General features: G+C 44.9%; 1 protein-coding gene across 2 annotated transcripts in view; it reads right to left on the bottom strand.

Annotated features, from left to right (window-relative positions):
- Positions 1-26,070, bottom strand: part of HOMER1 (homer scaffold protein 1) — a 618,990-nt gene that overhangs the window by 93,089 nt on the left and 499,831 nt on the right. For both annotated transcript variants that reach the window (XM_078675203.1, XM_078675205.1), the window contains exon 8: positions 4,794-4,904. In XM_078675203.1, coding sequence (XP_078531329.1) covers positions 4,794-4,904 — 111 coding nt within the window. The remainder of the gene's footprint in view (positions 1-4,793; positions 4,905-26,070) is intronic.

Genomic DNA, 26,070 nt, shown 5'->3' with positions numbered 1-26,070 from the left:
GTAGTATAGAGTGGTGAGTAAAGAAGGCATTGTGAACATCTGTGATCAGAGTTACACACTTCAGGGAAGAAAGGTGGGCACATAACCTAAGAACAGATGGTTTCAGGCTAAATAACATTTTCTGTTCGTAGCATGTGTTGCTGTAGATACACATGCTTTGCACAGACAGTAAAGCAGTACCTCACCACAAGCAGTGGATAACGTGTGGATGATGCAGATGTCGCAACTAGTGTTCTGAGGACCGTTTGGTCAACAATCGCTTGTTGCCTGGCTAAGATGTCCATACAATAATGATTAGTAAATATGTGTAAGATAGACCAAGTAGCTGCTTTACATATGTCAGCTAAATGAATGTTCCCTAGAAAAGCCATGGTTGCTGATTTTTGTGTGTAGAGTGCACAATGGGTGTGACAGGGAGAGCTCTTTTAGCTTTAAGATAGCAAGTCTGGACGCATTTGACAATCAGTCTAGCAATGTCTGCTTTGGGGACAGGCAGGCCCTTGTATGGATTTGCAAAGGCTATGAACAACTGGTTAGCTTTGTGAAAAGGCTCGGTTCTGCCAATGTTGTACATATGAGCCTGTTTGATATCTAGATTGTGATAGGATCTTTCTGACAAGGAATCCAGTGCGGGATATTAGACAGGAGCCTTGTGTTTAAATTGAGGTGCAAAGGGGAAACCACTTTGCAGGGAAAGTTAGGGTTTGTCCTGAGTACTACTCTATTTTTGTGAACCTGAAAGAAGGGCTCTTGAAGCAATAGGGCTGGAAAAGGCAAAAGTGGAGAGATTCAAAAGTAGATCCTATGAGTCTGGCGAGGAGACTCCAGACTGTTGCAGGCGAAATGCGTCTATTGTGACTCTCCATGAAGACTTTAATAGCTGGTATGTGGAAAAGGGAGGAATACTGCCGGTTTTGCATGTGAGCGCTATGGCTGCTAATTGGAGCTGTATGGAAGTGTAGACGAGACCGGACTACGGCAAGTGGACCAGATAGTAAATAATGTCCCGCAATGCCAGATTTAGCAGGTCCAGTTTGGGGTTGCAGTAGTGGACAACTCTCTTCCACTTTGCAGCATAACAGACTCCAATGGTGGGTCTGCAAGACTCCCAGGCAGGTAGCTGGACTCTGGGACCTCTGGTACCAGATAGTTACATTTAGCTGCTTGGGGTCTGGGTGTCTGATTTGGCCCTGGCTCCTAGTGAGAAGGACTGACTTGTTGGGGGACTTCTAGTGGGGGCTTATAGACATCTTGAGTAGTGTTGAATACCAGGGCTATCTGACCTAGGTGGTGGCTACTAGAATGAAAGTCTGAGAATTTGTTCCATTTTCCAAACCATGAATGAAAGGCGTGAGAGAGACAGAAAAGCATAAGCAAAGATCCCTGACCAGTTCATGCACAGTGCATTGCACATGGACTGTGGGTACCTGAAGCAAATTTGCGGTATTTTGTGTTTTTTGGTTTGGCGAATAAGTCTATGAGTGGTGTGCCCCAATGTTGGAAGTAGTGGAGCAGTACCTGTGGATGGAGTAACCACTAGTGGGCTTGTTGACACATCCTGCTAAGCGGGTCCACCAGGTTGTTTTCAACCCTCAGAAGGTTCTCTGCCAAGAGGGGAATGAGGTGATAGAATTCCCACCACCACATCTTTTGTGCTAGCCGAGGGAGTGCCTAAGTGCTGCAAAGTTTCTGGAGGTAGTGCATAGCTGTCATGTTGTCAACTTTGATTAGAACTTCCTTTACCTGGAAGAGTGGAAGGAAGGCTTTCAGTGCGATGTATATGGAAAGGAGTGTTGTGGTGCCCCTGGTGATGCCAAGCCCATTTAGCTTGTATGGTCCTGTGTTGCAGATGAACCCCCTGTTGTTGCTGCCTTTTAACACTGAGAGGAACTTGAAGGTTCTCTGATTTAGAAAGCGCTTCTACAAGGAAACTGTCTCATGGTATGCCGCTGTACAGTCTGGAGGAGTTGCACTAACAGGGTAATAGTTCAGGTTTGCACCTCCCTGGGGAATCGACATTGTAGTTGCCCCAAGCTACATCTGTGGGCACTTGGTCGTAGGGGAGGTCCTCACCATAAGAGGAGTAAGGAGATCCGTGCGGTGAGTGTTGAATCATGGGGGCAGAGGGGTGGTAGGAGGTGTGGTGGTAGCGGTGGGAGAGATGAGGAACATAGGGGAGAGGGTTGGTGCCCCTGTCTTTGTGTCTCTCCGTCTTAGGAAATGGAGGGGGCTCCAAAGCCAGCTGCTTCTTAAATGCCAATTTCCTCTTCCAGGGCAATGTCTCCGAAGATGTTGTGGAAAGGAGCTTAGATGAGATTTTTTCTACCTGAGAGTGGATGAACAGTCAATTTATCGTGCATCCAGTCTCTTGGAGTCTCTGTAGGATTAGCTGCTAAGAGTTTTTGGAGTCCACCAGTGATTCATTTCTAAAAATAATTAATTCCAGTACCCGAAGTGCTGCTTAGAAACCTGTGGCTGGCGCTATTAAATGTCAGCGTGCCGAATACTAAGGCTGCGTAGCCTAGAATCCACCTCATGCCCTTTTAATCCACTGCAAGACACTGTCTAACCCTTTATCTCAGTCTTGTGGGTTCCTGCTTTTTCCCTTTGTGATGGTTTCACGCCTTTCTCTTCCTTCTTTTTTTCCAGTTTGTGTGTTTTTCCATCCCTTGCTGTTGGGAAATGTCTGGTGAGGAAAAATATGTGCAGGGCCCAAAAGATGAGTGCCGGTGGCCCTTACTGGCAACCACCAGCTCAAATTAAGCACTGGAGTCTGCTGATGCTGATTTTGATGCTGATAGAGGCCTCAGAGTCTACGGAGGCCTGAGGATCGAGGTTGGCCTCTGTGCCAGTGCTGAGGGTTATCTTCATAAGTCCTCAAGGTTTGTTAAGGATCTTGGGGATCAAGGAGGGTCGAAGCCCGGAGCCAAGAGTGTTATGGCCTCCAAAGCTTTTGTTCAATGCCGACCGAAGGCGGCGGAGGCCCTCGGGGCGATGCTCTGCATGTATAGATGCCCACCATTGTTATGACTCTTGTGGACGTCTTTATTCAAGTGCCAATGGCTGTTGAGGCAGGAGGGAAATCTTGTTTGTCTTCTACCTGGTCTGAGTCGGAGGAAAACAGAGGCTCTGGACTGAGTGATGGCTAGTGGGGTGAAATTCCAGACAGTCAAGAACCCTTACCTTCTTCCAAATCCAGCCAGATCTCTTCTCCAAAGTGTCAGGGTGTAATCCGAGGGGTGCAGCTGCATCTTTTGGTGAGCCTACCTTCTTTCCTGTTGATACCTAAGATCTTTTCTCAGCGGAATGTGTGGCAAGCCTGTTTTGTTCAAAGAAAACCAACTTGCAAACGTTTGAACCCAACTCTAGATGGCATGAGTATACAGAGTATGTATATCTACAACAACAGATGCTAGGAACAAGACAGTTTCCTTAACACTAGAGATGAAAAGATGTTAAGGGAAATTGGTAAAAATGATTTCCTGACAAAACAAATAAAGATTTTTACAGAGAAGGGAAACCTGACAAGTGTTCAGAGATTCTGCTGAACCTAGCTGGAAAAAAAAGCTTGTTCTGGCGGCAGATTAAGTAAAATGCATTGTGGAAAGGGGTCCCTCCCAAGGTCTTAAAGGCGCAAGAATTATTTTCCTCTACACTTAATGTAAGCCTGTCAGGCTGAATTTTTACCTTCACGTACACAATGTTGGAAAGGGTTCTACATGATAGATGATGTAACTTAATTATTCAAGTATTTCTGCATTAATGTACTGACCTGTGATCTTAGTTCTCCAACAAGGATATTCATTACGAATTTAAAGAAATGTCAATCCTACTTCCCCCTGGACCAAGTCTTAGCCCTGAATAGTGATTTCCGTAGGTACTTTCTCAATCCAAGTCACAAAAATGAACTACTTCCAGAGTTGTTAAAGTGGCATGGACGTCTTCTCAATTTTGCACAGTGTAGTTAAACAGTTAAAAGCTGTCTTTTCAGTTAAACGTATGTCATTCTGAGTGTGTAAATGGATTATGCTTAAAAAGACAGAAAATCTTTACTCTTATAGTCAGGCTTTCTGGTCAATTTGAACCCTGGTTTTAAAAAAAATCCAGGGTCCTGCATACGCACACAAATGTTCACCTGTTTATGAAATCCAACAGAATACCCATGATAGAAAACTGGGATTACAAATTATTACTTTTTTTTCTTGTTACCACTTTACTTGATGAAAGGCATCCCATTAGTCTGAATACGGAGGGGTGCGGGAGGTGTCGTATCTTGTACTTTTTGAGATAATTTAACATTAATCAATAAGTTATTATGATGCTGTTTCTGCAGCGATCTTGTGCATCTCACTTTAAAAAGGCACCGCTTTCACGTGACCAGGGCTCTCAAGTGCTATTCAATATTATTCAAACGCCACTTTACCATGAGGGGTAAGATAGGTCACCAAACCAAGGAGGGTTTGGTCATCTTGGGAAACTTAGGAATGTCCTAAGGGCCACCCATGAAAGAATCTCACATTTGAGATAACTCTTGAGATTGGGAAGTAGGTAGAAAGGAATAAAGCAGAGGTTTCCAATGCAGCACTAATGTGTCCCTGAGAAGGAAAAAACATCTGTGCATCCAGGATGCAAGATGCTTGCATTTTTAATTCTGTCAAAACAATACGCACTAGTATGTAGCAAGCCCTACCAATATCTGGTGGGAACTGCTAGATTAGGAAGGCGCTCCTCTGCATAGCCTGTAGCTGAGTAACAAGAAATGTGACTTGCTTTAAACATGGATGTGCACTTACCTCTTCTTTCTTTTTCAATGTAGACTCTAGTTCCTGTATCGTTTGGTTCAGTTCCGTTTTGTGAGTATGTACTGCATTTGCTTGGCTACTTACACACTCTAGCTCAGTCACCTGAAGAAATAAAAATAAGTTAACCATTAATATTGTACTGGACAACAGTGAGAAGCCAAACAAACACATGAAATGACGTTTTAGCTTTCAACAATGTAATCAGTTCATTGCATATTTTCTGCCAAATGTGAGTAGGAGAAACAAAGGATTCAATTAAGTCTAAAGAACTCTCATCTGTGCTGGTGTGCTATCACTATCAGTGTTAACATGCAAGTGGTTGAGATAAACTGTTCGAAGAGAGAAAATCAGAAGTTTACCACAAGAACTGAATTCAAGGTACCATAGGCTACCAGCGATAGCTTCATGTACCTGCCAGAGACAACGACACTGCCATACAAAAACTCAACTGATGTATTTATTTTATTTAGTTAAGTATTTTTGTATAGTGCTACAAACTACTGCTAGTAGGCACAGGGCACAATGGGTTTGATATATCAGTATGTGAAACAATTATTGACGCTTACAGTTGACAACAGAATATACAGAGTGCACTAAATAAGATGTAAAAGCTGTAGAGAGTTGTAAAGGAGTCCGAGTACAGATCTCGGTAGGGAGGACTAGTTATAAGCATCTAACCCAATTTTCAATTTCGTCTTTATACGATCTTATTCAATCATAAATGACACATATAGACAATACAATGTGATAAAAAGACATAAAATGACTTTAAAAGTTTTAAAGGGTATGTCATAATAAAATTCTATTAAGATTTAAAAAAAGCATACCAATACTATAAAAAAGTAGTTATGTTTTAAAAGGGGAAAATTCATAACAAGAAAAGATTTAAATCCAGAATAACACATGCTATAGTTAGACTCTTCATTATTTTGAGCAAATTAGCTTAGAGGAGAATTAGAAAACAACACACAGTGTAATCAGGTTACATAATAGCTTGCAAATTATTCCTTCTAAGGCCCCAAGTCCAACTCAAGAATTTAGCCATAGCAATAACTACGGCTTCAATAGTATCTGTTTTTAAAATATGCAAAGCCGTTTGGCAAGATCTTGTTCCGATTTTTTTGCAAACCGGCTTGAGCCATTTATGACGAGGGCCCTTATATGCGGGGCACACAAACAGGGCATGTGGTAAGGTCTCTTCCTGACATGGGCAAGTGTGACATTTTGTATCGCGATCGTCCCCCCACTTTTTCATAAATGATTTTAGGGGGGAGTGTGCCTACTCTAAATTGGTGAAAGAGTGTTCTATCACCAGGCCTGTTAGGGAAGCACTATTCACCAACGAAAGAGACTTTTGACAAACCATGTCCCTATAGAAGGTTTTAAAATCTTTTTTTGATGGGAAAGAGTTCCCTTCTGGGTCCTCCCACAGATGGATGAGGCCCATATCTGATAGTGCAGCCTTAATTTTTAGTAACCATATGATTGTATTGGATTTATCAACTTCTCTAATATACTTGACAGCTTTTGCATAAGGTGCTAACTCCGGGGTAGTTCAAAGTCTTCGTCAATAAGCAAGCGGTCAAAAGAAATACAACCTAGATCTAAAAGTAAGGGTCAAAGAGGTGATGATTGAGGAAGGCCGGTCAGTGCCCTCAGAAACTTGTTCTGGGCTAGGACTAATGTAGCTAAATTTTCGAAACCCCATAGGTCCGCCCCTTAAATTATTGAAGCTCTAACCTTCCCTTGATAAATAGTTAGGGCCGGTCCAACTGGTTTGGTTTGGGATAACCGGTGTTCTTTTTAAAGGGCCCCTGCTAATTGGTTGTGCCTTAAGACTAATAAATCTATCTGTGGCTTCCAATTCATCCTTTTGCCCATAGTAACGCCCAAATATGTGAAGGAGTCCGTTTGTTCCAAAGACGCATTATTCATTTCTACTCTGGCTTTCAATATTTTATCTTTGTGTAAGACCATGAACTTCGTCTTGTCAACATTGACTACAAGATCATGGTCATTGCAAAATAAACTAAATCTATTGAGGGCTCTTTGCAGACCAGATTGTGTCTTAGACAAAATTAAAGTGTCGCCTGCAAACATTAAAAGCGGAACCCTCGATCGAGCGAGAGTAGGGACGTCCGTAGGATATTCAGTATAGTATGAGATAACATTATTTATGAACAGTGAGAAGAGGGTAGGGGCCAAAACACACCCCTGCCGTACTCCCTTGTTCACAGGGAAACGTTCTGTTAACTCACCCTGTTGGCCCCATCAGACTTGGGCATATGTAGACTCATGTAATTTTATAATAAATGATAAGATCTCAGCGGGCATCCCAGCTTCCCTAAGTGTCTCCCACATCTTAAGGCGGGGCACTAATTCAAATGCAGATTAAAGGTCTATGAATACCGCATGGAGTGTCCCCCCTGATAAGACCACTGTATTCCATTATATCAACATGAATCTAAAAACGTGGTCGAAGTGCTTACTTGGGAACGAAATCCTGCTTGGTAGGTTTTCATTATCATTTATCCACCTATTTACCCTCCTTAGCACTAATCTAGCCACAATTTTTTGTAAAGTGTCTATAAGGCTTATGGGACGTTAGTTGGGCTGGCACGATCCCCCTTTTTTATAAATGGGGATGATTTCAGCCCCATGCCAGGGTTCCGGAATGGGTGCACCTCTAGCCAGACCATTGGCAAGGATAAGAATATATTTAAGCCAATTCTCCCGGTCAGATTTAAATATATCCGCCGGGATACAATCTGGGCGGGGGCCCTGCCTGCTGCTACACCATCAAGAGCCCTCTCAATTTCCACCAGGGTAAAGGTTAGGACTGAATCCGACACTGCACATGGCTGATACCTAGTGCTGTCTTCGGACGATGAAAATTGGGTCTGATGATGTGCGACCCAGACTTATGGGGGGGGCATTATTAACTGGTACCGGGCTGGCATTACCACTACCCCATTTGATTAATTGCCAGAACCGACACCAGTTTTTCCCATTGCTTGCATCTAGCAAGTCCCTCCATCCGTTTTCATCATTGGCCTTCTTCGCCCTTTGTTGGGTTACCTTATATTCAGACCTTAATTTCCTAACCTCCTGCGTGGATCCCACCCTTATGGCTTGAGACAAATGCCTGTAGGCTATCCTACATACCTCATAATACCATTTTGCTGATTTATGGATGGGATGCATATTGGATCTTTTTATGTTTTTTGTAAAGTAGCTTTTCAACTTGGCACACAGGGCCACATGAGCCACTGTAAGAGCTGTGAGACTTGCCTCATTATAGTCAAGATGATAAAGGGCTAAAAGGGAATCTTCAAGGGTTGACTTTATCTGGACCATAGTGCCCTCATCCTCAGAGACCCATGCCCATTTTATTCTTTGGCAGTCGTGAGACATAATTACGTCAGCCGTTACAATATCTGTACTACCCCTCGACAGTGAGCGACCCTTTACCTCTAATATCAGTATCAGGGGAGCGTGATCACTCGCTGGTCTTTTCAGAACCTCCATATCCTTTAACCTTAACCAGAATTCTAAATTAATAAAAAAGTAGTCAATCTTACTACTTCTTAGTCCATTATTAAAAGTGGGGTTGCCTTTGCTATCTGATTTAGATCTTCCATTAACAGCCCGGAGCCCCCTCTCCAGTGTTAGCTTTTTAATTGTAGAACTGCCTCTGTCCATTTATTAATTGGGGGAGCGTTAGGGACGGAACACCCCAAATCATGCCCTCGTCACTAGTAAGGCTTCCGTCTTCTAAGCTGAGTGGCTCCAACGTGCAGTTGAAGTCCCCCGCAATAACCCGGTTACTTGTCCCGTTTAATGATTTAATATAGGAGTCCAGGCTAGAGATGGTTGGGGAGGCTTTACCACCCACTATCCCTCTTGCATAGACATTAATCAATATAAACTCGGGCTCGTATTCAGACTTTATTTTGATAGCCTGAATATCTGGGTTATCAATCCCTAGTTCTTCTACCTGGTAACACGCCTGCTGTCTGACCCAAATGGTTAATCCTCCCGAGGGTCGCCCTTTAGAACTTACAATTGCTGGTTTGCCAAAGGCCAGATAGCCAGGACGAAAAATCGTGCTCAAAGACCAGGTCTCCTGAAAGGAGATGATATCATGTGACTCTATAAAAGTAGACCAATCAGAAGAGATGGTCTTCGATAGTAGGCCAGCAATATTCCTTGATAATATACTTATTGTACTGAGAGCTATATCTTCTCTCTGTTCTATCGGTATCAGGACCTCAGTGAGCTCAGACCCACTAGTTGTAACTAACTGAGGTCTTGAGTCAATCGCAGGGGAAACAGGGCTCTCTATCACAGGTAGAGCTACAGATAGCAGTCAATTGCAGGCATCTAAGCCGGACAAAGGAGTAAATCTGTTAACTAGGTTTAGGTCAAAGGGTCTGCGTGTAGGCCTATAGGGTGCATATCGACCCCCACCCTCTCTAACACGGAAAAGTACCGGGGTCTGTAGAAAAACCCAAGAGGCAGAAGGGAGATTTTCCCAGAATGGTGCCCATGATTTATACTCCCTAGATGCTCCAATAGGAGTCTAACAACGTGCTCGTTGTTGAAATTGGCAACTACACAATCGCTCCACCCATCCTTCGTGGAGTGTCCAACCCACAATGCGCGTCTTGCCATTATCATCAGATTACAAATATCCCAGCCCCATACCCCGACTTCCTTCAATTGTACAGTGAGCCAGTGCAGTGTTTTGGCCATTAACTGATCAGTAGATTCTATCTGTCCAGCTTGTAAGATCGGTACATTCCTCAAGACCACCACTAAAGGAGGGGGGGGGGGCGGTGAGAGATGTAAGAGTCTAGAACCAATTTTATGTGAGCTATGGACCAAATCATTAGGCACGGCTGAGGAGACTCGACCAGGAGGCCCATGACAGAAATAGATTGATTACCTAAACCACGGTTAAGGTGGTTTTGTGTGATATTACTTACTGTCCTAACCCGAGGTCTACTTCCCTCCCCCTTGGGGTGCTTGGAATGAGCTGAGCGAATTCACTAGTCGTATTCTGTCTCACCCGCATAGCAACCCAAAGGTACTAAACCAACATCAGGATCTGTGCCCACCCCGTCATTCCTGCTGGATGGTAAAAGCATTAAATTAGATGTTGAGGGAATGGTGGGTGTTTGGAGATTACATTTGTTAATGTTTCTGAAGGCCGGGTAATTTTTGCCAGCGAGTCCTCAAAGGTACAGAGATTGGACACAACATGCCGTTCAAAATTAGCTAATCTTTCCTCGATCAGTGTCAGTCTATCGAGGATTGGGGATAAGGATGCCGAAATTAAAGCCCCCACTTTAACCAGTAAGACCTCGTAAGCTTCGGACGGGGGAGCACCCAGTGAGTCTGGATTTAAAGCACCAGAGGTAGAAGTAGAGGACTGAAGCTCTGTTATCAATGGAGATGTTGGTAGTAATGCGAGAAATATACCACAAGCTGTGCCCTCTTTGACCAGCTCAACAGGTGGAGGACTGATTGAAACCTCCGCTATTGTAGTAATGTCCAGAGGCACATGCGGGGACTGGCTAACACCTCCTGCCAGGTCATGGGGATCAGTGCCTGCAGCCAAACAGCGTTCAGGTGTGCGTGCAGACGTCAAACCACCCAGTGATGATCATTTGGTTTGCAAGGGATCTAAAGATAGGCGTCGCTCAGTCAATGCAATCTCGTGGGCTAGGACTGAGCTGGCTCTGATTAAAAATTGGTCCAGAGTCCTTACCATGCTTCCGCCAGTTAATGCGGTTCTACTCTTTCCCTCGCGAGTATTCATTTTACTCTGGGCACGATAGCAACAAGAAACCCAGGATATTAGTGTCCTCACGGAGACAACAATAGGTAGATACGGAATAACCTGAAGAACCGCTGAGTTTAGAGGGGGGGCCCGGCCTCGTCCGGTCTCTAACGGGCTCAAATGGGCCCGCCCTTGGCCCGGGCTTCGCCGCCCGCGCGCATCCCGCAAGCGGGTGCCGTGAGGTGTTAAATAGCAGGCAGGCAGAGGTGACTCAGGTGCGGCAAATACCAGTGAGGCTCCTGGGACCTGGAGTCCCGTGAAAGGCGCAGTGTCTCCAACCTGCTCAATGCGGCGAAGCTGCTCCCACGAAGCGGATGCCGCGAGTTGTTAAATAGCAGGCAGGCAGACGTGACTCAGTTGCGGCTAATACCAGCGAGGCTCCTGGGACCTGGAGTTCCGTGAAAGGTGCAGAGTGTCCAACTTCCTCAATGAGGCAAAGCGGCTCCTGTGAAGCGGGTGCAGCAAGGTGTTAAATAGCAGGCAGGCAGAGGGGACTCAGGTGCGGCAAATACCAACGAGGCTCCTGGGACCTGGAGTCCCGTGAAAGGTGCAGAGTGTCCAACCTCCTCACTGTGCATTCTTTTTCAGTATCCCGGTGTGTATCTGATTCCAGACCTGGCTGTGACTCTACAGTTTTTGATCGTAGCTTCCGGCGGCTCTAGCCTTCTGAGTTACATCTAAGCAGAAGTCCCCTCGGAGAGTCTTGTTTCCAAGTGCAATAGTTTCACGGAAATGTGGTAGGGGTACATTATGATGTATATTATGCTTCACATAAAATCCTCTGCAATTGGTCCTGATGCATTTTATTCCATGTATTTCACACTCCTGGCCCCACAGCTCCAGTTAGCAAGATGGTACAGACATTCTCCTGTCTAGGTTCAACTTCATCTGGTATGGCTACCAAGCATCTGTCTACCCTGTTCTGATAAGGAATTTAGTTATGTTTTTGATAGGAAATGTTTTACCTCTGACAGTGGTTCTGACCATAGGATCGATTCGGGACCAGGTGAACAAATACGTTTCGGTCGAAGGTATACTGATCACGGAAACCTACTAACATCAGGTACAGCACTAATTACTACACAACTTGGATGAACCTTGATATTTTCTGACTGATTTCATGATAAATTACAAAGTCTTAAGAATGCTCTATCATGACAAGATCCACTGGCAGGTCAAAAGAGTTTTGGATCCACCATTAATGTTGTTCTCAAAACGTTTGTGGTCATGGTCATTCCATGACCTTAATTAATTTGGCTTAATTTCTGACAAAATTGTGTACAGAAAGTCAATCCGTAGAGGAAAAGATCTGGTGAAAGGAACAATATAATACACAAGAACGAGATAAACTGTTATTTTAAGGGAAGCTATATATTTACCATCAGTTCAGTGAATGGGCTTCATAATTCAGAGGGCTCAACATCCTGAAATGGCTACAACTTTGGCAGTTATGTACAAACATGTTCAATCCGTGCCCAAGTTAAGAGATCACACTAAAGCAATGGGTTTATTGAAGCCTTTATCTGTTACACCCAGACCTTGACACACAGTGTCAATGGATTTTATTGTACACTTTCCCAAAAGTCAGGTTTGCACGATAACTCTAGTGGTTGGGGACCATTTGACTATGATGGGACCATTTCCTATCGCTGTCTAAGTTGTCCACCTCTAAAGACTTCTGTAGTTTTTTTAATACAAGGGAAACTTAGTAATCGCCAAGGTCCTGGGAAATTGTTAGAATAATGAACAGAGGTGCCTAGTTGAAGGAATATTCAGAAATTATGTGTAGTCAAATGACAATGTTAATTAATCAAACAATAAAAATTACAAAAGCTGCGCACTGTGTGCCAGTGCAGAACATCCTCTGTGCTCCTTCATTACCAATAATAATAAAATAAAATGTATTGAGTGCGCGAATACCAGGAGGTGTCTTGGCGTTAGGACAGTAGTAAGCCCAGTGAGAAGGATCTAATTCTGAAATAACCATGTTTTGAGACCCTTTCTGAAAGAGGTAAGTGAGCTAGCGTTTCTAATTTAAATTGAAAGCGTATGCCATACGAGATGCTTTGGCCTCCCCAGCATGAGGTTTGGATCCTTAGAACCCTCATAAGTCTGGCGCCAGTAGTGCGTAGCTGTCTGACCGGGTGGTACCAAGAAAAGAGATTTTTGAAAAACATTGGTCTGGTGTTCTTCAGGGCCTTGTAAGCTAAGCATAACACCTTGAACTTAACACGATGCACTACCAGAAGCAAGTGGAGTCTTTGCATTTACTTAGCTACTGACTCGTATTTAGGGACGTTCAGTGGTAGTCTTGTAGCAGCGCTTTGTATCATCTGAAGTTTTTGGAGGTATTGTTGATTATACCCTGTCCATGAAGGCACAAATCCAGTGAGTTGCAGGATCCTGTTTTGGCCTCCTGCGGATGCTTAAGAAATTTCTCCTCCTACTGCCATCAACCCATAGGAAGACTGTGGTCCAAGCCCTCATTATCTCTAGGCTGGACTATGTCAATGTCTTATACCTTGGCCTTCCAGAGTACCTTCTGAACAAACTTCAGGTGGTCCAAAATGCGGCAGCCAGGGCCGAGAGCCCGTATCTCACCCCACCTGAGGGGCTACATTGGCTTCCCGTCCAATAAAGAATCCGTTTTAAAGCCCTGATTTTAGCCTTACAGACATTACAAGGTACGGGCGCGCTCTATCTCAGAAGGAGAGTTACTCTGAGGTCATCCTTCCGGAATCAGGTGGTTGTTCCTAAGTTGTCCCTAAGTTCTCCCTCACCCGAACTGGAGGTCGTTCTTTCCAAGTTCAGGTGGCCAAGGTTTGGAACATCCTACCAGTGACTCTTAAACAGGTGCCTGAGGTACTCACTTTTAGAAAGATGTTGAAAACCTGGCTGTTCCAGCAACAACCTTAAAGATTCTCTCTACCCTTTACAGCGTCCGCAACAGCTTTAGCTCCAAGGTTTTCAAGCGCCAGGACACTCTTTCTGAGTAGCTGTGCGCCCTACAAATATTATATATCATATCATTGTTTCTGCATATTCAGGTAGAGTCAGCGGCAGTAATCTAACTTAGACTGCACAAGTGCGGTCACTACCGTCCTTTTGGAGTCAACAGGAATACAAGGTAAAATCTTCTTCAATTTCTTGAGCAGGAAATGGGAGGTGGACACAATAGCATTGGTCTGCTGAGCCAAGGTGAGTTTATTATCAATCAGCACCCCCAGGTTTTTCGCCTTATGAACTGGTTTTGGCAGTTCCCCCATTTCCGCCGGCCACCAAAGATCATCCCAAATGGGTTGCATATTCCTAAAGATCACCACTTCGGTTTTCTCAGAGTTTAACTTGTGGCAATGCTTTCCCATCCACCTGTTTATTTCCATCATGCAGTTTTGAAACTGCAAAGATGAGGAGGCTTGATATTTATACGCTGCCACCACAATCTGGAGTCATCAGCGTATGACAAGAGACTAAAGCCGAAGACTTGGATCAAAGGGGCAAGTTCCGATACATAAACGTTAAAAAGTGCTGGGCTGAGTGACGAGCCCGGTGGGACTCCGCAAGGAAGGACATATGGTGTTGATTTAAACTGGCCCTATGTCACTGTTTGTCTTCTACCCTTCAGAAAGGAGAATAGCAAGGCCAGTGCTATACCCTTGACCCCTAACGTTTTCAGACGCAGTTGCAGTAGGTTGTGCTCCACAGTGTCAAAAGCTGTCGACAGATCGTGGAGGATGAGGTGACATTTGTATGTGATAAATGTGCCCCAGCTGTGGAAACCTATCAACCACAGACATTTTTAAAAGTAGACAACCAGGAGATTCTAGAGTTGTCTGCCTTGCATGGATACCACAAGGTTTTCTCACACACAATGCCCTGCAAACCTCATTTTACTTACACTTCTCTGATGGAAACTTCCGGTAATATGCAGGAATGCACAAAATTTCAACCACCCAGTATTGCCCCACTTGTGCCGATAAAAGTGCTGATCCACTTCTGTAGATGGCCTTAGTGCCCAAGACAGGAATAGATCAAACCAAGGTCAATAGAAGGCCCATCTCAAGGGCTCCAATTGATCTTGGTTTGATCGGTTCCTGTTGCGACCACTCAGCCACACAAGTGGCGCAGCATTTTTATTGGCACAAGGGGACTAACACGAGGTGGTAGAAAATGTGTAGATTTGTACAGATTCAGGAATTTTCCATCACAGTAATTAAAGGAAAATGCGTCATTTAAGGCTAAGTTTGAGGTGTGCAGGGCATTGCAGGTAAGAAACCTCGTGGGATCCACACAAACCACACCACCCTGGAATCCCCCGATTGTCCAATTTTCTAAAATATCTCTGGTTTGTAGGTTTGCTTGGGTGGCACCACAACACGGCCCCAAACACCACAGCTAATTGGCCCACCCACACAAGTGGGGCATCGTTATTATCAGAGGACATGTGGGAATTCAGGCTAGTCAGATATTTGTGGCTCCCTTCGGATTCCAGAACTTTCCATCGCAAAAAAATTAGGAAAATGTGTAAGTTATTTTTTATTAATTGTAATTTATTTTTACCAAAGTTTGACATTTGCAAGGGCTTCTGGGTAAAAAAAACTGGTAAGAGCCATGCAAGTCACCCCATCCTGGATTACCCAAGGTATCTAGTTTTTAAAAAATGTACCGGTTTGATAGTTTTCCCTAGGTGGCGGCTGAGCTAGAGCCCAAAATCCACAGCTACACTTTTGCAAAAAAAGGGGTCAGCTTTGAGTGGAAAATGTAATGTCTCCATGTTGAATTATGGGCCATTTCCTGTTATAGGCACTAGGCCTATGCACACAACAGGTGTGGCTCCCCACAGATTCCAGAACTTTCCATCACAAAAACGTGAGGAAAATAAAAAAAAATTGTCAGACTTTGAGGTTTGCAAGGGATTCGGAGTAAAACAAACCTGGTGAAAGTCACGCAAGTCACCCCTTCCTGGATTCCTCCAGGTGTCTAGTTTTAAAAAAAATGCAGATTTGCTAGATTTTCCTATGTGCTAGCTGAGCTAGGGCCCAGAATCCACAGCTACACACTACAAAAAGGGGTGCATTTTGAGTGGAAAAATGTGAAGGCTCCATGTTGTGGTTTGGGCCGTTTCCTCTGGCGGGCACTAGACCTACCCGCACAAGTGAGGCTTATCGGAAGACATGTAGGAAAATAGAATAGTAGAACATGTTACTACCAACTGGAATTAGTTGCATTTGTGCCTTCCAAGTGTAAGTCACTGTGTAAGAAAGAAGACATTTTGGAAAATGTCCTCTATATCACCTGCTAGTACAGGTGCCCACAAATTCAGAGATAGACAAATAACCACTGCTCCTACACTCCATATCTTGTGAACATTTCAGAAATATATAGGTTTCCGTGATACCCATTTTTTACTATTTAGAATATGAATTGCTCAATACCTGGTACACAGTGAAAACCCATTGTACAGTACAGCTCAGTTGTAAGTTCTGGGTACCTTGCGTTCTTGGAGAACCTACACACCCTATATATCCCCACAATCAGAAGGGTCTAGTGGCCGGATTGGTCTACTGCTTTTGTAAATCTGCCTTCGAGACAAAAAGTTACAGATGAAAACTGTCACAAATGCCTGTTTTGTCCTACTCATTCTCAACTTTTTTTCTTTATTTTAACAGGAAAACCTTGAGGGGTCTACACATATGACTGCTTGCTGAATACAGATTGTGGTCTACTTTTCAGAAATCAACAGCTCTCCTGGAGGTTTCACACTGGTTTCCTGGAGGTTTCACACTGGTTTCTACCACAAACTGGAAGTAGGCTGAAAGCACTAAAATAAGAAAAATTGGATTCCTCTTTGAAAAATGCCAATCAATACTGTGGTAAAAAAACTTAGGTTTTTCTGATTCAGGTCTGCATGTTCCTGAAAGCTGGGAAGATGATGACTTTAGCACAGCAAACCTTTTGTTGATGTCATTTTTAGGGAAAAAACATACAATTTTCTGTGCAACTCTTTTTTTTCCTAATTTTCCAAGAATCAAAAAATGTAGCTTTATTTTCTCTATTTTCTCTATCGCCTCCTATGTAATCCACAAACCCTGGGTACCTTTGGAATCCCAAGGATGTTGGAAAAAAGGAAACCATTTTGGTGTGGATATATTATGTGGAAAAAAGGTGCGGAGACTAAGCGTGAACTGCCCCAAATAGCCAAAAAAGGGCTCAGCACAAGGGGTGAAAACCCCCAGCAGTTAAGTGGTTAATAACTTCTACGTGCAAATGTTGGACACTTTTACTGTCAGCAGTCTATGTATATAATATGCCCAATCCTAAAATATCAAAGATGAGATATTTAGGCCCCAATGTGCTAGGCCTTTGGGAAGTTTGTATGCAGCCTTATATTATGTTTGATATAATATGTTGGAACTTTTGGAATCACTCAGCGAGTTTTTGAAAAAAAGTTTGACTCTTAATTTGTCCTTTAGAACTCACATTCGCTCTTTAAAAATGTGTTTTTGCCTCCCATAACTGGATAAATAAACCATATATTATCCTCTCAAATGAAGCTACAGATACCTATGTTTTGAGATCTAACAATTAATTGAGGTAATAATTGGGAAGTAATGAAAATCTACCTTGCTTTTTGGGGGTGAGTGCGCTCACACATTATACCATGCTTGTTTTTTGTTCGGTTGTATTTTTTTTTTAAATAAGCTTTATTGATATTGATATTTGGGCAACGTTACATAATCAGTATAACATAAGAGTTTCAATTGAAACAGAGTGTCGCCTTCAATAGGTACTATAACCATAGATAGAAACAGAAATTTCAAACGCAATACAGCTGAGTGACATTAAATTCGTATCAGAAGTTGGCAGATTGAAAAAAATGGACAAGAAGCCTGTTTTACAGGCTCTGGTCTACCACGAATAAGTAAGCAGGATTCTGAGATGATATCGATAATAGTCATAGCTGAGCATTTTTGGTGCTGGGTAACATGCAATTGTCCAAATAACCCTAAAACAGAGAGAAAAAGAAGGGAAGAAAAAAGAAAAACTACCAACAAAGCTACCCCCCTAACCTCTCGCTCTTGTGCACATTACCTGCTTCTCATAGAAAATAAAGCCATGATAAGAAGTGTGTGGGTTGTCATAGCGTAACCCTCCGTCAACTACAGTGTTCCCATTACTCACCTCAAACATGTTAAGACTTTATATATATAGTAATTCATGTGAGCCAGTCTCCAGGAGCGGTTGAATCTTGTGATACCTTCAAATAGGACAACATGGATGACCAAGCTCTCAGGTCATCTTCAGGCTTGTCATCTTTATGTACACGTCTCATGAGTACCTCCTCTGTAATCGTCCACTCAGAAACATCTTTCAACCATGCGAGATATGGAGGGGGAGCCGGGTTAAGCCAACCTATCGTTATACGCATTCGTCAAGACCAAGCCGAGGAGAACAAACGTTCTGCTCAATTTGTTTTGCAGTAGAAGGAAGCAGGCCCAGCAGCAACTGACGGATCTCTAGCGGGCGCTATTCAGATTGCGTATAATTTCATGCCAGAACGGGGATAGGGCGGGGCATGACCATATTCATGTGTATAAAGTCCGCCACCTGGGCCCCACAGCGTGCACAGCAATCAGATCGAGTGGGCTATATAGAGTGCAAGGTCTGTGGGGTGAGGTATATTTGATGTATCAAGTTATATTGCAAGAGCATGAAGAATACATTATAACTAACGATCCACACTCATTTGTGTATATTTACCCATTCTTTAGTCGATAGGTGACCTCCCAGTATTTCCTCACATTTGACCTGTACGTGGAGTGGCTGAAGTGGCACATCATCAGGATGATGTGAATAGTAGAATAGTAGTTTACGGCCTTGGACCATCTCCAGCAGCGTCACTAGGGCGTTAGATACAGATGGCGCTTTGAGAATGGTCGGTCAGACCGTGTGGGCCATAGTCAAAGATTTAATGTATTGTAAGTATTGCCCCGTATCCAAAGAAAAATAATCTATGGCTTCTTCCCTGGTAATGAACTGTCCATCGGGATAAAGGTCACCCATAGTATCACAGCCTCTCTCTCGCCACCTTCGCACCGGCATTGAATGAGCGATTTGTAGGAAAGGTTGTACTACCCACAGTGGCATATCTGGGGCATAAGGGGCGTGACGAGGCACTCTGCAAACCACACTTTCCCAAACACCCACCACCAATCGAATGACGTTGGGGAAAGTAGTAGGAACCCGCAAACTGCTCATTAGTAGTACGGGTAGGGATTTTCCCGCACATGTGCCATGCAAAAGTCGTTTTTCAAAATTGTCGTCAGTCAAGCCAATGAATCACGTGTGAGAGATGCGCCGCAATGTAATAAACTTCTAGGTGCAGGACCTCGAGGCCACCCGTCCCCACGGTCTCTGAAGCGTGGTTAATTTAACTCATTTGAGTTGAGGTACCCAAAGAAGGTCGACCATAAGACTATCCAACGTGTGGAAAAAATGTCTAGGAATACCATATACGATACTTTGGAGTACATAGAGGCTTTGCGGTAAGATGATCATTTTAGCAATGGCTACTCTGTCCAGGAGGGAGAGGGGTAAATCCCTCCAGAAATTGATGGATGCTCGGAGACCCTCATCCACCCTGCCTATGTTTAGAGCTACATAAGTTGGGGCTGTAGGTGTCAAGCGAACAGCGAAATACCAAACAGAATCCACAGTCCAAGGGAATCCAACCTTTGGAAGCTCCTCCGGTGGGACCTGGTTAACTTCCCCAGTGAAAATAATTTGCATTTCTCTGCATTGATGTGGTGTCCTGAGAACTCTTCAAATTCATGCATCGCTTCAAGTATGATGAGTGCAGAGTCAGACGGACGTTGTAAATTCACTAGGGTGTCATAAGCATAAAGGGAGTCAATGTGATTAGTCGCCCCCAGTGTGGCCCCCCAAGGACCTATGGTATGCTGCAGGGCCACTGCCAAATGCTCAATGGCAAGAGCAAATAGCAGGGGGGAAAGAGAACACTCCTTTCTGGTGCCCCTTCTCAGTTGGAAGGACCACATCCTCCGAAAGTATCCAAGCACGGGGATCAGTATAAAGAAGACAAACCCATTGAATACATTTAGGGCCTAAACCCATTGTACACAACACTTGCCAAAGTCCAATTTTGGGAATCAAATGCTTGCTCTTTGTCTAACAGACCTAAGGCATAGACGTCGTCTAGGAGCTGTGGGGCATGACAGATATGAGCTAGGCGTCTGAGGTTTTGGACAGTGTTTCCCTTTGGAATTAAACCGGATTGGTCAGTGTGGACCAAACCAGGTAACAACACAAGTAAGAAGGCTGCTAGCACACTGCTAAGGAGTTTCACATCAGTGTTTAGGAGTGATATTGGGTTGGTATGCCGCAGCTATCGTAGGATCTCCATCTGGTTTCAGCACCAACACTATCAATATTTCACACATAAGGGCTGGTAGGCCACCGATGTGCAGTGCTTCTTCGTATACCTCCAAGAGCTTGTCAGCCATAATCTCTACATATTTGGGCTGAAGCTCCAAAGGTAAACCATTGCTACCCAGAGTTTTTGCGGTCTTAGGACGTTGGATTGCAACAAGGCTCTCTTCTTTAGAGAGAGAGCTATCCAGGGACTCTCTATACTCTGCAGTGAGACTCTGTAGGGGATTATCTGCCAGTAATTGCTGCAGACTTACAGAGGAGGGATTCATCTGCTCAGCATATGTATTACAGAAATGGGAGTGGAAAACACCATTAATAGCTCTGAGTACAGACCAGGGTTCCTACATTATTGTAGAGAGTCAGGATAGGGGACAGAAGAGCTTCCTGACTGATCAACCGGGCTAGTAACGTGCCTGTTTTATCGCCTTCCATATGGAGTCTATGGCGAAAGGCTACGTATGCTTTTCAAGCCTGCGCCAGTCCTCCAATAATTCAGTTTTGACCGCCTGCCACAAAGGGAGTTGTTGTGGCTGGGAAGTTAATAGTGCTTCCAATTTCTTTGATCTCTGTTCATGTGTGTCAATGTTACTTTCTCGACAAACCGCATAGGAGTTCCTCGTAAGACAACCTTTATAGCCTCCCAAACTAGGGCTCTAGTGCTCACCGAGCTGTAGTTGTTGGTAAAATACTTCTCCAACATTTGAGTAATAGTCTCCGCAAATGACAGTGCCTCAGCATAGAGGCACCAGAGAGGAATTGCTGACCAACCAGGTGGGCCTCCAAAGCTCACTAGGATCGGGGAATGGTCCGATAGGTAGCAGGCTAGATAGAGAGTTCACTAATAGAGGATACCAAATCAGTTGAGACAAAACAGTAATCAAGTTGACTGTGGGTGTTGGTTCTGGGGTGTTACAGGAGAACAATCTTTCAGTTGGGTGTTCGTCTCTCCCATACGTGCAAGCCATGCATCATATCATGAAGTGCTGCAGTTAAATGTGGCTTGGTGCTGTTTCGGGGGTTCCTGATCTAATAAGCCGCCAAAGACACAGTTACAGTCCCCTTCTAATATAACAGCTGGGTCCAAGTATGGGGAAGTTGTCGCTGCGATCTCAACGTGAAAGTCCTGACAGTAAATATTTGGAACATAGGCATTGATGAAACATATCTACCTGCTGGCTAAGGTCACAAACAAAATATTAAAGTGACCTTCTTGGTTAAAGACGTGATTCCTATACGCGTGATTCCTATACGCGAAAGGGACCCCCGGAGCCACCCAAATGAGCGCCCCATGGGGGTATTCTGAATATGAAGTAGCATATATGTACCCCGTTCAACGTTTATGCAATAAATGAATACAGCCCCCCCCCCCCCCCATACTCTATCATTTTAGATAGGCATAGACATGTCTGCGTTTCTCGAACTGGGCAATACTCCTAACATTCCAGGTAATACGTTTACGTACAGGAACAGCCATATGTTAGATTCACACACACCACGCATCATATTCGGTACATTCCCACAACACATAACCAAACATTGGGTAACATATGACCACTGGATAGGGCACACGTACAAGAGCGAAATCAGTATCTTAACCACTAACCATAACAAGGAACTTAGATTCCCTTGAAAATTCCCCCAGCTCTCGGGCAGTGTGACCAACCCACCCACCCCATCTAAACTCAGACAAGTTGCAAGTCAGTAAACGCCAGCCCATTCCCACAACTGTGCAATTCAATAAAAAGAAAATAGGGCAAAGAGAAAACACCCTGTCTTCCCTCACACATCAAAAGACACTTTTTGCTCCATCATAAGAGAGGGATCGAAGCCAAAACACTCCAGCTCTCCCATATGGCTACTAGCCTCTGGGCACGGACACTCCAGCCGTCATCAAAGAGAAAAACTTGAACAATAGTGACCCCATTCTCCACATAAAGGAGTCTCTCTAGAACCAACTGCCCCTCCGTACAGCAGGCTGACGGATTTCCTCCAGTATCCCCTCCAATGGCAAGGGTCTCCAGTTGAACTCCTTGCAGTCGGCAGGAAAGTCGTGCCAGGGGTCTAGAGTCGCAGGGGCCCTTAGAAGTTCACAGTGAGTCAGGCACAGTTTGATGTTCAGGTAGAGGTTGAGCGATCACTTGCTGAACCAGGCTCAACCGGTTGTTATTGAAACTCCCCCGCCACTGAGTCTGGGACCACATCTGTGACCCGTAGAGTGTCCGGACACAACACCATTTTTTTCTCCCAGTCAATGTCTTCCAGGCTCCTCCAACGACCTTGTTGTCCCCGAAGATACACAGACAGACGCTGCGAGCTCTGAAAGGGTGTACCCCGTTGCTGTGGGTCCTGGAAAGTGCCACCAGCCAGCGAGTCCAGACAAGCACTAGCTTCCGAGGAGCAAAGAGGAACAGGACTTTCCCATCATGTTGTACACTTAGCTTTGCTGGGAACATCAGGCTATACTTTATGTTTAGGTTCCTGGGACGTCTGTTGACCAAAAGAAAGGTTTTCCGCTGGTCCTGCACTCTCTGGGTATAATCCGGAAAGATAAATATGGGACAACAATAGGCCTCATGTGCAAGTGCTTTGCAGGATAACCTCTCGGTCACGGAAATTAAACAAGCGGGCAATGATCACTCTTGGTGGAGCCCAGGTCTCTGCGGAGTAGAGGAGGGTCAGGGCCATATGTGCTCATTCTATAATAAAAAAAACTTTGAGAGCCTCTTAAGAATAAGGACTGTAGTGGTCCAATCCTCCAAAAAGAGTTCAGCTGACTGTCCCTCCGCTCGCTCCGGGAACCCCAAAAGCCGTAGATTATTCCTGCAGGAGCGCCCTTCAGAGTCTTCCAGTTGATCAACCAAGTTGGCCATTAGTTTTTGCAGACTGATGACGATATCTCGAAGACTGGCAATCTCTTGCTGCAGGGAGTCTAGATGCTGCATCGCAGTTGTCATGCAATCCTCCACCTTCCACAGATCCGTTCTCAGCAGATTAATGTCTATGGCGACAGAGTACATTTTGTGTACCATTTAATCCCAGGCATTTTGAATAGCTGAAGGTAGGTCTGCCAGGGAGAGAGTCGCGTCCGCAGCTCACCCAGATTTCTACACCGCAGTGGGGCCCTCCGAGGAAACAGGCTGCATGTAGTTTATGATTTTGTTCATTTGTACAGGTTTGGTCCATTTGTCTTTCATCACTGTAGGAACAGATCGTCTCTGGGCAGGGAAGTCAAAGAGGTCGGTCAGATGACGTTGCGCCTCAAGAGCCCGTTCTCATAGGGTCTCCATTTGAGCACCCTCAAGATCAGGGCTAGGGTCATGCATCCATCAGCAGCCCCCAGTCATTCCACAGTGGGTCTCCGCAGCCTGGAGAAGGTGGACAGCCACAGGCCCAGTGAGGGACTTCGCTTCACAGCTCTATCGTCTCAGAGTAAGAGCCTCTCCGGTCCCCGCAAGGGTGGACGCAGTCACGGCAGCGTCCAGTCCACCACGTCCTGGCCCAGGCAGGGCCATAGGGCCAACACAGCAGAAAGCCCCTGTTGTGGAGGTCTCTCAGCTTCAGCTGGACCCCTCCGGACAGTGCACGAGGCCACCTCCAAATCTACTCTGTCAAGGCCACACAGCAAGGTTAGGGCTAATAGAAAACAGCTGGGGCCCCCCGCTGTAAGCCTCTGTTCAATTGCCACATGCAGGGAGAGTCTGTGGCCCATGTACAGCGTTCAGCTCCACATGATGGGAGCACACGCCGTCAGAGTTGAAGCCCCGGCAGCACCAGGAGGCGGCCCCAACTCTGCACCGGTCACACCGTGTGGTCTCCTCATCACCTAAGTTTACGTAAGCTGTAGGGCAGGGGTTGATAAAAGCAGCTGGACCGCTATAGGATATATCGGCTCTGGGCCAAGTGCAAGGAAGGCCGAAGAACAGCGCCTCATGCGTGGGTCAGTGACGGCCCTGGAAGTGTCAGGGGGTGGCTCCAGGAAGTGAAGGTCCAGGTAGGTGCACAGGGCCGCATTCACCAGCACAACCTTGTTGAGCCCCCCACCTTCCTCACAAGATAGGCGCGGGTCCTCCACTAGTATGCAGACAGTCGCAGCCGACTGGTCTTTCATGAGATGGCACAGTCCCAGCTCAGGCCGTCCGACTCCAGTCCGTCCGCTCAGGCTCAGAGGTCGATTACCAGGTCTATCAGCAGTGAGGTCCACTATCACTTCTCAGGCCCTGGCACTGCCACACTATACAGGATTGAATCCACAGGGCTTCCTCCAGCAACAAGACCTCTCCCTGTCGCGCCGGGCTGGATCGGCTCCCCAAGCCAAGATGGCGACGGCCCATTCCAACTAGGGCTGCAGAAAGCGTCTCCGCACACTGCAGCCCAGGAGCCTATAAGAGAGCTCCTGGATTGTCGGGCCGCAGTGTGAGGGCAGGTAGGGGGCAGCTGGATTAAGAACATCAGGTTCCATGATTACGGAAGATTGCACTGGCTCTGGTGGAAGCGACAGAGACCACCTAACTGGCTATATTGTTACGCCACGCCCCCTCCTGTTGTGGGTCACAGGGTCCGGATTGCTGCATCCCAGTTCATTTCTCTGTAGATGTGGAAGGCTTTCTCAGTACAAGTGAAGATCTCAGAGCTTCAGCCACCGAGTCGGATGATCAGGTGCCTGGTGTACCCAGTTACACAGCAGATATTCTTTGTCTGTGATCGCCCACTGCTGTTCTGTCTTGCAGTAACAACACCCTCTGTCACTTTTCAGGAGAGCATATCTTACCTGGAGTCTCTCTTCTGTCAACACCATTGCCATTTTGATACTTTGCAACTGCTCAACTCTTAGAGGGTGTAAAGAAGGTAGTGAAAGGAGGAATCTCTGCACACAGTGAAACATTCTCTCTTTTTATCAGTTCAGCTTCATTAGTATCTGGTAGCACCTTCTTGAAATCCTTAGAGCAGATGAATCACAAGATAGAACAAGTACCAAAGACTTACAAAGGCACTCACATCTTGGGACTTGTCTAGCTCTCCCTCTTGCATGCCCCTAACTTACTTTCAGAAACCATGCGTCTGACACAGAGCCATTCCATTATAATAAAAGGGGAGGCACTGCCCCATTTACTTTACAGTCTCTCTCTTGCTGGCATAGTAAGAGTTGTGGCTAAGATTTTGGGGCTGAGCCTGGAAATACTCCTGAACCTCCAACGGATGTGCAAGGATGCACGTGATGTGGGCTGGAGAGAGGGCCATTGAGCATACAGACAGGTCTCCTGATGACTTTCTGTTACCTAAACTGTATATGCCCATGAGCTGCCACCACAGATACTGAGGTTAAGGTGGATGTCCTTAAACCACTGAAGTCCACATCTGACAAGAACTTTGCTTCACTTTCCATATTCGCCTTGAAAGAGACTTGCAGTCTTATGACTGCAAGGCATAAACGGCACAGGTCCCAGCACCCATATTCTCATATAACACCTTTTCATGGTGGGTCTACCTTCAACGATGCTAGGATTACTTACTAGCAATCTTTACTTCGAATCATGGTCTTCCTTTAAACCACAGGCATGTACAAGCCTTCTAACATGTATGTACTACCAATAACGTTTTTTCCTTGTTTAATTTTGCCTCATATTAGTTTTTCATTTTCATTACTATTATTTATATGCCTGTGAAGAAGAACACCCCGATTCACAGTAATAAAGGTTAGTAAAGCTAATCCTAACATCTTAAGACCTTGCTTATCACAATCCTTAGTTTGTGAGGCTATACCACGTATTATCAGCAGATTTTAATGAATTAATGCACAATTGTTTAAAAGCGCAAGAGCGATTGGTGTAACAATATATATATATATATATATATATGTATATATATATATATATCAAGCCCAGACTTCCTTTGTGTGACAAAAGAATAGACCACACTCAAGTGGAGGTAGTTATATGGTATTTATTGCCGTATATCAAGCAGGACGCGTTT

This window comes from Lissotriton helveticus, chromosome 2_1 (genome assembly GCF_964261635.1).
Source record: "Lissotriton helveticus chromosome 2_1, aLisHel1.1, whole genome shotgun sequence".
Classification (NCBI taxonomy): domain Eukaryota; kingdom Metazoa; phylum Chordata; class Amphibia; order Caudata; family Salamandridae; genus Lissotriton; species Lissotriton helveticus.
This window is presented reverse-complemented; position numbering and strand designations above follow the sequence as displayed.